Source organism: Mytilus californianus, unplaced genomic scaffold (assembly GCF_021869535.1).
Source record: "Mytilus californianus isolate M0D057914Y unplaced genomic scaffold, xbMytCali1.0.p SCAF_7, whole genome shotgun sequence".
In the NCBI taxonomy this organism is placed as follows: domain Eukaryota; kingdom Metazoa; phylum Mollusca; class Bivalvia; order Mytilida; family Mytilidae; genus Mytilus; species Mytilus californianus.
Window position 1 is genome coordinate 52,231,964 of NW_026262723.1, and position 12,070 is coordinate 52,244,033.

The 12,070-nt window shown below is 34.6% G+C and overlaps 1 protein-coding gene across 1 annotated transcript in view; it reads left to right on the plus strand.

The window, feature by feature from the left end:
* Positions 1-12,070, plus strand: part of LOC127708142 (guanylate cyclase 32E-like) — an 89,000-nt gene that overhangs the window by 16,835 nt on the left and 60,095 nt on the right. Inside the window, exons 2-3 of the mRNA XM_052212981.1 lie at positions 856-1,038; positions 4,094-4,214. Coding sequence (XP_052068941.1) covers positions 856-1,038; positions 4,094-4,214 — 304 coding nt within the window. The remainder of the gene's footprint in view (positions 1-855; positions 1,039-4,093; positions 4,215-12,070) is intronic.

A 12,070-nucleotide genomic window follows, 5' to 3' on the forward strand; every position in this document is an offset into this window, starting at 1 on the left:
TGTGATGGGTGTTTTTATTGTTATAGTTTCCATATGTCAATGACACAATGTTCCAAAGTAAATCGATAGGAAATCTATGACATGATAAACTACAATATTGATGAGGACGAACATCATACCATCATGTAGCAATAAAGAAAATGACATTATTGTGAAAACAATGAAGTATTTTTGAACACAGGCGATTGGGAAAGGACAAATATTTCCGTTTCAATATAAAAAGACTGTCAAAATTAGTTCTCTAGTTCCAGTTTGGGTCATGTAGACAATACTGGTATATGTCGATTTGTAATTATCGACATTCTTACCGCCCAGTGGCCTTTGCCTCGGTATTGGTATAAATCAAATAAAACATTGTATCTGTTAATTTCCATTTTATAAAACGATGTAACTGTGTTAAAGCTACCTGGGATAAAGTTAATCTTAGACAGGATTTGATGATTCTGTTTAATTTCTTTTAGTTTATGTGCTCTCCAACGATATTTTTTTTTTATCAAAACTTCTGGCCTCTATCGTAACTAATGAAGGATATCCTACAATGGTTTGTTGTGCGGACGAAAAGCATATCACAACTGTTATTTCTTTTAAGGGCACCTTTACATTTATGGTTTCTTTACACCAAAGGAAGTTGTTCGGTTGTCTCTCTTGCCTTTCAGTTGTGTTAAGTTTTGTGTTAAATACAATCTAAACTTCCCTGAAAGAGGTAATCGTCGAACATACTTTCACAAAATTGACGAGAGAACTGTCGTTGTCGCTCTAACAGATCTGTTTGATTAACTCTTAAAATATTTTTCTTAGATCCAAAACCACTTCGTTTTCTGCGATCCTTACAAAATTATACTGTTTTTTTTTCAGTATTGTTCAGAGGCTGACGTGAGTAATAAGATACAGTATCCAACATTTGGGAGAACAAAGCCAACAGATTCTCAGATCTCACAAAGTGTTGTGTCGATTCTGAAAACATTCAACTGGAAAAAGATTACTTTCATACATTCCAATGATAAAGATTATAAACACACAGCAGAAACAATTTACCAGGTATACATTATTCATGCTATTATATCATTTTATCCTGCAATTAGGTGTCTTACTATACAGATACAGCCCTACAGATATCGCTATGCTGTATCTGTATACTATACAGATATCGCTTTAAAGCTCCGCCCACTGCCGGACTGAGTGTTGTATGAACCTGCGTGACCTCAAAATGTGTATTGCAGTCGTATTCCAATGACGTATTGGTTTACCTTATGCGAACTAACGATTACTTTTATACGTTCTGTTTGTTTTCAAACTTTCTTAAGGGCATTAAGAATTAAACCAATGTTCTGATAACAGACAAACATGAACAGCAGTATTTTCTACGACGACAATCATTGATTTCAAAACTTGAATGTGTACATGTGTAAAAAAATTAACCATGTCAATTTCAGCATGCATGTTAAGTAAATGTCAAGTTCAGTTCAAAATTCTGAAGCGTAGGACAACTCGAACACTTCTGTTTCAAATTGGACAATGTTTTGTTACTTGTTTTTACTGTTGAAATTAGTTGTTATGTTAAAATAGATAATTATTCACCTTGAGCGATGTATTATTGTTGACCATTCGAGATTCTTTTTTTGCGAACACGTCTTCAGCTGAATGTGTGATTTTAATATTACTACGCGGGCCTCAAGGGATTTTAAATCGAAAATAAATGTAAAAAATGTGAGTTTTTGTGTCTTTCAAAGCACAAACAATATACAGAATTAATTGCAGGATAAAGACAATAACTGTTTAGTGTCTTTAAATATCAGCTGTATTTGTACTCGGCTCGAAACAGGAGTAATAGCTCGCTAAAGCTCGCATTACACCTGTTTCTTAGCCTCGTACAAATACAGATGATATTTAAAGACACTAAACAGTTATTGTCTATGTAAATTCATACTACAAAGGAATTATTTGTCATACTGCTTTTCCAGTTCAATTTTGGGACGAGCGGGTCAACATTTTTTTTTATTTGTTTGTTGTTTTATCTGAGCTAACACATAATTGATCACCTGACCAAAACATGGAAAGGAGACGATATATTATATTTTTAGCTCTCCTTGCCCAGAGGCAAGAGTGATCTTCTGCTATCTTTTGGCGACCGCCGTCCATCATCTTTCGTCGACTGTTAACTTTTGCAAAAATTTTCTCATCTGAAACTATTACTAATAGGACCTATTGGCCCTAAATAAAGATTTTATCCATTTTTACGTTTTGAAAGAAAGAGAAAAATGTAAAAGGCAGAAAAATATCGGCAAGAAATTATCTAGATATAAGTCAAACGGTCGAAATTGTCGACTTGGACTTGGAATTGGAGTTATTGTCATTACTAATTATTTTTATTCATTTTTTCATTTTTTTGGCGAAAAATGTAGCAGGTAGAGAGAAACAAATCAGCATCACAAAATAAAAAAAAGATTTCAGGTCATGAACTTTATTATAGTCTTTACTGGTGGAGGGTGATCATTGTTGAAAATGCACAATGATTCAGGTGACGACACAGTCTCTATAGATCCTTTAGTTAAAATTCCTTTTCGGAGTTCTTTTCTTTTTTGATTTTAGAATTAGAGATCTGATAATCAAACATCAACTGGTTTAGATTGGCCTAAGTAGAATGACCTTCCTGAGTTATGGCGTCATGATTTGATAGAAATGCTCTTTGGCTTATCTTTTCATTTCCTGTTTAAACAAAGGTTTATACGCCTCCTTGTAAATACTGCATGCAATGAATACGTTTTCCTAGCATAGATGAATATTTAATATTGAGAGAGGCTAATACGAGGGTGTTAATTTACTCTATTACCCTTCATGGAGACGCTTGATCAAGTGTGCGCTTTATTAAATACGACTCTATCCTATGGCAAATACTCTATTACCCTTTACGGAGACGCTTGATCAAGTGTGCGCTTTATTAAATACGACTCTATCCTATGGCAAATACTCTATTACCCTTCACGGAGACGCTTGATCAAGTGTGCGCTTTATTAAATACGGATGGTTGTTATGTACAAGACGTCATAGTTTATTACATTGAATTTGAAATTTAATGACAGTAATAACAGAACATTCAGTATAATAAATTAAATAACACATATCTGAGAGGGTGATAGAGCAGATTGTTACCCCTCGACTTCGCCTCAGTTGACAATGTTTTCTCGGGGTAACAATCTGCTCTATCACCCTCTCAGCTTTGTATTATTTATATAATGTTGTACACGCTATCTTTTGTGGAAAGTTCCAGGTGAAATCCATCTCACGGATTGGAAATACAGTTTTCATCAATTGAGTATTGTATAATTCGAAATAACCTGATATTACTCATCAACGTAATCGGCTGGTGTCACTTGTGAAGCGAGAATTTGATGACCCTTTCTGAAGCATCTGAGTTTACCCAAGGCTTTTTGTGGTGTTCGTGATGCTCATTTTTCTGTTAAGTGTTTTTCCCATCTTTTTATCTTTTTTCCATGAGATAGTCTTTTTTTCTTTGACTTATTGTCCGTAATAGCTCTCATGGTATCTGCCCTCTTTTTTTCAAATTTCAAGAAAAAAAAGTTGGACGACCAGGGGCAAAGGGATACTGTATAACTGCAATTTGTTAAAAGCATCAAAACTGATTTTAACAAATGATCATATCACAGCCTGCATAGAAAGAACGTACCAAATGGATGTGTCCACATGCATGGTTGGCTGACATTTAACATGTTAATTGTCCATGAAAATTGCTATAATGGTTGTTTTTAACAGCATTGTGGAAGACTGGTGTTTTGAATGAATGAGCTGAAATAGAGATAAAAAGAAATCCTGATCGATTTTATTGTAATAGAATTACTTTTATCGTTTTGAAAACTGTATCCTTATCATGAATGAAGATAGATTCAACCCAATCGACTATTATCAATTTATATATTTTGTCAAGGTAGATGTTTGTTAGTTACTCTCAAAGCATCACTGCTTATCCTTCGCATGTTTGTACCCTCTTCCAATAAAACTGACCATCATGAAATAATGCAAATGTCTATTTCTACAAAATAGCAACATTTTTCACTTAGAATTGTTCATTTTGTAGCTGTTGTTGCAACACAATCTTACAGTAAATTTTCGAAAAGTTTATGCTGGACCTTATTTCCATGGACATACTGAAAATCCTTTCATTCGGATCGTTTCGGAAACTTATATTGACACAAGAAGTAAGTACTAGTTTATTTTTCACAAATGCATAATTTTAACGTATGCAATGTCTTAAGTACGTTGCAATTAAAGGCATTGTTCAAAGCTAAATAAATAACAATTCGATAAAGTACGACCAAGAATCAATATGGAGGAATGCGATTTGTCTTTTTGGATATTTCTGTGTGTTGTTTGACCGCTGTCTCATTGATGTTTATCCAAGATTTATTTTTATTCACACAATAATATCTTTCTATATTATCAAGTTTAACCATCTATTTTTTTAAATACCACCAGGAACTTGTTCGTTAAAAATAAGCATAACAGATGTCCTTATTTTGATTATACAGTGATTACTAAATAGAACGACCACTTCTATTTTCATTGAAAATATCATCGTACGATCGTATACTTTATATGTCTGTTTTCAATTCTCATTTGGTTTATTTAAAACAACTCTGCACCAAAATAGTATTAGACACTTATGTTGTCTGACATTTTCACATTTGTTAAATAAGTTTTCTTAACAGATGACATTTTGTCTCCATTTGGTTGACAATAGCACATTATTAGTCAATTCCAAATCAGTATTCTCTTTCTGAATTATAGAGACCATCAAATAGTTGTGCATCAGTTTGATATCAATCCATTAAGTTCTTAGTGCTAAAATGTTTCAACTTTGTCGTTATTTAAGGAAAAAAGACTTGTTAATAATTCGCATATTAATACAACAAAAAATAAATAAGAAATAAAATTGTCGTAAATACTAAATAAATTTAAAAAAGATTTGGACAATAAGACCACAAAGACCGTTGTCGACGAAAATATTTGTGAAAGAGATTTAATAACGTTGCTCTAAAAAATGAAAATAACACGTTATAAATTTTATGCGTCCGAAGTACCTTCATCAGGAACGCCCAATGCCAAATATTTGAAAGCCAAGGATGTATAAGAACCGAAACAGTTGAAGGGCTATACAACCGAAAAGTACCGAAAAAAAATAGCCAAATCCATCTAAGGTCAACTTTGCCTGAGGGAGTTGAAACCTTAGTTTCTAAATAATTTATAAATTTATAAACGGACAATTTTAGAAAGGTTTGTTATAAATCATGTCAGTACCGAAGTACTGACTACTGAGCTGATGATACCCTCGGGGACTGATAATCCACCAGCAGAGGTATTGACCCAGTGTTGTAAAATATCTAAATAAACTCATCGTTAATACCGGAATTAAAATTTTGTACGCCAAAAGCGTGTTTCCTCTACATAAGACTTCTCATTGACGCTCGAAAAGTTGAAGCGCATTGAGGACCCAAAATTCCGAAAGGTTTTGCCAAATAATGCTAAGATAATCTATTCCTGGGGTAGAACACCCTTAGTGTTTCGAAAAAAAATCAAAGTTTTGTAAACAGGTTATTTATAATTATGATCATATCAATGATAATTCTTGTCAAAACTGAAGTACTGACATACTAGATTTGAGTTCAAGATTTACACGCATTTTTAAGAAATGTACGATTTGAAGAGCGCATCATCCCATTCATCATCACATTTATATATGATCCCTTTTTATCCGCCATACACGAGGATCAAACTTGTAACTGAAGAAAAATTATTTTGCAAAGAAGAGTTGTTCTTGAAATTTATCATTGAAATTCACAACTTAACTTAGTTCAAAAAATCTTGAGACAATATCAGCACATTTATTAACCAGGCTTTTCCGGGAACACCAGTGAAACCCTTTAAGACGCTTGAACGGTAATTTAGTTTTGTAAAGGAGAAAACCATTGAAAGATTTAACATTGCCTACGCCTTAAATTTATCTTGAGTTCTTTAAAAATATCAACGATTACCGTTTAACATTAAAAAAACTAAAATGAAAAAGAAAAAGAAAACATATTCTTTCTCCGATGGTAAATGCAAGACACTCCATAAACAATTATGCAATTGTTGTTCTTGTAATAATCACAAGCATGTAACCGATGACAAAACCGTATGCGTTTTATTGCAATGATGTTGAAGTAAAGGCAAATTGCTTAATCACTAATACATCTTACGCGGGAATAAATGTCGTAACCGAGAAATGCTTTATAATACTGTTTGGAGACATGATTCATGCTTTTGGTTAATGTGCAAGTAATTAATTGTTTTTCTTGCTCTCAAAACAACATAACGGAATAGTGTTTTTATAGTCTAAAAGTATTTTAGGAAAACTATGCCCTTATACTTTCATGTGCTTGGGACAACAATGAATTTTATTATACTTCACGTTAAAATGCCAGATTTTGATTGGCTAATACGAGGTAAACAATTTACTCTATCCCATGGCTGAGCGGGAGACAATTTTTTTTTAATGTCACCCTCTCGTCCAAACCAATCAAAAATCGATAATTTAAAGGACAATGAATTGACTTTACATCAAGTAGTTAAAGACAATGCTTAAATTCTACGTTTTGGCTCAGATTTTATTATTTGACTGTCAAAATAAAAAAAAAACCATCTGGCTTCACTTCACTTTGATTTTTCTAGTACCTGTAACGTTGTTATGCACGTGACGTCATAGAATATACTTTTAAATAAAATTCATATGTAAAGACAATAATGATAGGACATTCAGTATAATGAATTAAATAACACATAGCTGAGAGGGTACCCCTCGAAAAAGCATTGTCAACATTGGCTTCGCCGCGGTTGACAATGTTTTCTCGGGATAACAATCTGCTCTATCACCCTCTCAGCTATGTGTTATTTATATATTAACGAAGGCATATGTATAACCTTAGGATTTTTATTAAATTTCAATTGTATAAAGTTGTTCGTATAATTCTGGCAATTAGATCCTTGTAGACTTTGCCTTCATACTAATGTTCCTTCTAAGTGTCACAAGGCATACAAGAAAGTTTGTGACAGTGTCACACACAGTGTATTTTTTTAATAGATGTTATAAAAGGTTTTTCCTTGTTTTTAAATGTCATTAGGTATAAAACTATAAGATAAGGACCATTTGCGCGATTTGATATGTAGCTTTGCTCTGGATATTTAGTGATCTGTTTTAAACAAAAGAAGAAACGATATGATTATTTTTCGGTTATCAATTTCAGAAATCTCTATCATCGTAAAAACATTTATAATGACTATTGGTATATATCTTTTTGTTTATTCTTAATTGATAAAAGGTTTTCACATATACAATAGTCGAACACTTTTACATCAACCTTTTTAAATCTCAAATTTATACTTAAAAAAGCATTAAATGTTGCAAAGCAATTTTGGAGACCTCCCAAGTTAAAACTGTAAAACAGTTGTCTGTAGGCATGAATATCGCCTGTGGTTATCCTTTCTTCTCATTCCAATTAAGCACAATGTGTAGTTATCAGGTATTTGATTGACTCTGTGCAATCTATTAACTGTTTGTCTAACTACCCGGGCCGATTTGTAAATAGTCCATCATGTGTCTATATCATGGTTAACTAAAATCTGTGCGTTGTTATGTCATTGATGTTTAGTCAACCCCTCCCCTAGGCCTACCACACAAATAATCTTTAATTCTTAATAATAATGAAGTCACTTAAAATGAACCTACACTGGAAACAGTTAAACGTCGACTACTGTCAGACGTAAAATATTTTGCTGATATGTAAAATTATTATCAACAATCAATAAACTATAACTACCAATTGTATCAGTGTACATATGTCCATTCAGTCAAGTAAATATTTCATTCCCTACTGGTCAGTTAAGGAAAGTACTAAAGTTGTCTAGAAATAGAGGTTCCTTCATAATATAAGTTCAAGTGGAAGAAATATTCTGTAATATTATTTCTCCTGGAATTAATATTACAGTATTTGTTCCTTACGGAATAAAGCGTATAGAATATTATGGCATTGTATATAAGAAAGTTTCCAGGGGAACTTCTGTTACGTGGAACAGTTTTACGTTGAGAACGTTTCGGCATCTTATGATTAAACAACCAAAGAATCTGATTACTAAATACAATTTGTCTTTACTAGGAAAGTGTGATGTATAAGACTACATGTATAACACTATATACGGATTTGAGGAATAAGACGTACCTTTTGTTTTGCAAATGAAACTGGGGGAATTTAATCGGAGACGTGACGTCAATATATATATTTTTAGTATATATATATAGAAGTCTATAAAAAGGACCAACCAGCAAATTAACTATGTACCGGATCGTCTAGAATAGACGATACTGTGCAGATAAGGACAAAATTATATAAGTCTGGAGATTTGCACAACGATACTAATATTAGATAGTATTATACGAAGATGTTGTTATTAAATCGTGTTGACAAATATTTCGGCTTAACAAATAGCCTTCCTCAGTGTCAATAATTTTAACAATACTGATTATATGTATACAAATAGCTCAGTAATACAGTGTATGTTTACATCCCAAAATGAGTGAAAAATAAAACTTAGTATTTTTTATTGATGCCGTTTGGATGATGTACATTTATTTCCTTTATCCAAAAGCTTTCCCGAACCTGTCGCTGGGCATCACTCCAGTGAATGTTCTGTTCAATCACTAGGATCTTCATGCGGTTAAAGTCATCAAGTTTGTGACCAGACTGTCTGAAATGCTGAGAAACTGGAAGAAGTGGCTTCTTAGAGATATCACTTCTTTGGCCATTGAGGCGTTTGTGGAAAGGCTGCTTTGACTCACCAACATATTGGAGGCCACAAACCGAACATTCTAGAATGTAAATAACATTCATACTTTTGCAGTTAACATTGCAAAATATCCTATAGTTATTTTCGGTTGCCTTACTGTCAAAAGTTGATGAGTGATGCATCTGTAGGCAGCATTTGCAGCGTTTTTCATCACACGAACGACATTCTCCAGAAGTACTTCTATTTTCAGACACTTCAGCCCGCACCAGCCGGTTCCGCAGACTATTGGGTTGCCTAAAAGCTATCATGGGAGGCTCGTGAAAAATCTTGGATAGTTTGGAATTCTTTATAACTGTTTTCCAATGCTCACGATTGACACTGAAGCTGATTTTGAGAGATGGGTGGTAAGTAAGAACACATGGAGTCCTTTTATTTTTCTTTTTATATTTGTATTCTAACAGTTTACTCCTTGAAATAGTTTCCGCTTTCAGAAAACCTTTTTGGATAGTTCTGTGTTTGTAGCCCTTCTCTTCAAGCGGGTTTCGAGTTGACGTAGTTGTTTTTTAGTTGTTTCTGTGTTGGAACATATTCGCTTGACTCTGAGTGCCTGACTGTACGGGATGCTCTTAGTACAATGAGCAGGATGGCAACTTTCAGGGGACAGATATTGGTGAGTGTCAGTAGGCTTAGAAGCTATTAAACAAAAACAAATTAGAACTGAACACCACTTATCTAATTTAACCCATTATGTGTATAATGAAAGTATTCCTAACGGACTACAAATCAAGCTCATGCCACAAACACCTGGCTATTTATCCAACTCATTACTTCGCAAATGGGATTAAACCCTCTACCATTGTTCCAAGCGGTTAATGGTCCTCCTCAAACAACACTGCAAAGAACATCTGAAAATTCTTACTGGCGAATTTAACACCCTTTTTAAAAGCTGCAAAAAAGATCTCACATCTGACAATTGTGATGCTATCAATGCTCGCCTTAAAGACATAACAACCATACAATCTCAAAATTTGAGTGAAAGGCAGAAAAGAAAATTCCGTAGGGATGGCATCGAACATATCCATCCTTCTTTACCATCTGAAAAAAAGAGAAAACGAGTAAGACGCTTTAAACGTAGGTCACTAGAGACTGATTCGCCCTCCAACATTGTGGTCAATCTTTCCAAACACCAGTTAACGGAAGCTGAAACATCTCTTCTCTCGAGAGGCTTAAATTTCTGTCCTCTACCTGCCCCTGTCAATGAAACTAAATTGTCGGAAGACCTTGACAATTTTGCCAGAAGTCTACGCATTAAGGAATATTTCGCGTCGAAGGAGAATAACAACAGAAGCTCGGATAGCGACTCAGAAATTTCGGAAGACGAGAACAACTACAAATTTATAAAAAAGAGTACTTGGATCCCTAAACCGAGCAAAAATAATGCCACCTTGGAATCATTTATTGACAATTTTAAGTCGGACATTATTAGAAATACTAGAAATAACAATAAACCTTTTGACAATCTTACCAATGAAGAACGAACTACACTGAAAAACTTACGATCTAACAACAATATCGTCATTAAACCTGCAGACAAAGGCAGTGAAGTGGTTGTCATGGATAAATCTGCCTATATTCAAGAGGCTGAACGACAACTTGGCGATGCAAGGTTCTACCAAAATCTATACTCTGATCCTACTACATCTTTTAGCAGAGAAATAACTGATAGTTTGGTAGAAATGCACAACGATGGTTTCATCGATGAAAAGACTCTTGAATATTTGAAACCAGAAAATCCAAAACCGGGAAGATTTTATCTTTTAACTAAAATTCATAAGGCCAATAACCCAGGAAGACCTATAGTTTCAGCGAACGGTCATCCGACGGAAAAATATCGGAATTCGTTGACTTCCATCTTCGTCAACATGTTGAAGACTTACCATCTCACATCAAAGATACTACCGATTATCTTAGAAAATTGCAGGCCTTAAATCCACTCCCCTCCGACACGATACTTGTCTCTATGGACGTCACCTCCCTCTACACGAACATTCCACATGCAGATGGCATTTATGCATGTAAAGAAGTTTGGAATTCCCGACCAGTGAAATATTCACCTACTGAATGCCTGGTCAAAATGCTCACGCTGGTACTAAAAAACAACAACTTCACTTTTGATGGAGATCATTATCTGCAAGTTAATGGAACTGCTATGGGCACCAAAATGGCTCCATCATATGCCAACCTATTTATGGGCAAATTAGAAAAACAACTCCTTGAATCTTCCATCGAAAAACCGCTTTCCTGGTTTAGATTTATAGATGATGTGGATATGAAATGGAATAGAAGTGACGAGGATTTAGATACATTCATCACTCATGCCAACAACATACATCCAAGTATCAAATTTACTCATGAGAAATCTAAATCCAAAATCACCTTCCTCGATACCTCCAGCTCGCTCACAGATGGCATCATATCCACTGATCTATATTCTAAGCCTACTAACACTCACCAATATCTGTCCCCTAAAAGTTGCCATCCTGCTCATTGTACTAAGAGCATCCCGTACAGTCAGGCACTCAGAGTCAAGCGAATATGTTCCAACACAGAAACAACTAAAAAACAACTACGTCAACTCGAAACCCGCTTGAAGAGAAGGGGCTACAAACACAGAACTATCCAAAAAGGTTTTCAGAAAGCGGAAACTATTCCAAGGAGTAAACTGTTAGAATACAAATATAAAAGGACTCCATGTGTTCTTACTTACCACCCATCTCTCAAAAACAGCTTCGGTGTCATTCGTGAGCATTGGAAAAGAGTTGAAAAGAATTCCAAACTATCCAAGATTTTTCCCGAGCCTCCCATGATAGCTTTTAGACAACCCAATAGTCTGCGGAACCTGCTGGTGCGGGCTGAAGTGTCTGATAATAGAAGTACTTCTGGAGAATGTCGTTCGTGTGATGAAAAACGCTGCAAATGCTGCCTACAGATGCATCACTCATCAACTTTTGACAGTAAGGCAACCGAAAATAACTATAGGATATTTTGCAATGTTAACTGCAAAAGTATGAATGTTATTTACAATCTAGAATGTTCGGTTTGTGGCCTCCAATATGTTGGTGAGTCAAAGCAGCCTTTCCACAAACGCCTCAATGGCCATAGGAGTGATATCTCTAAGAAGCCACTTCTTCCAGTTTCTCAGCATTTCAGACAGTCTGGTCACAAACTTGATGACTTT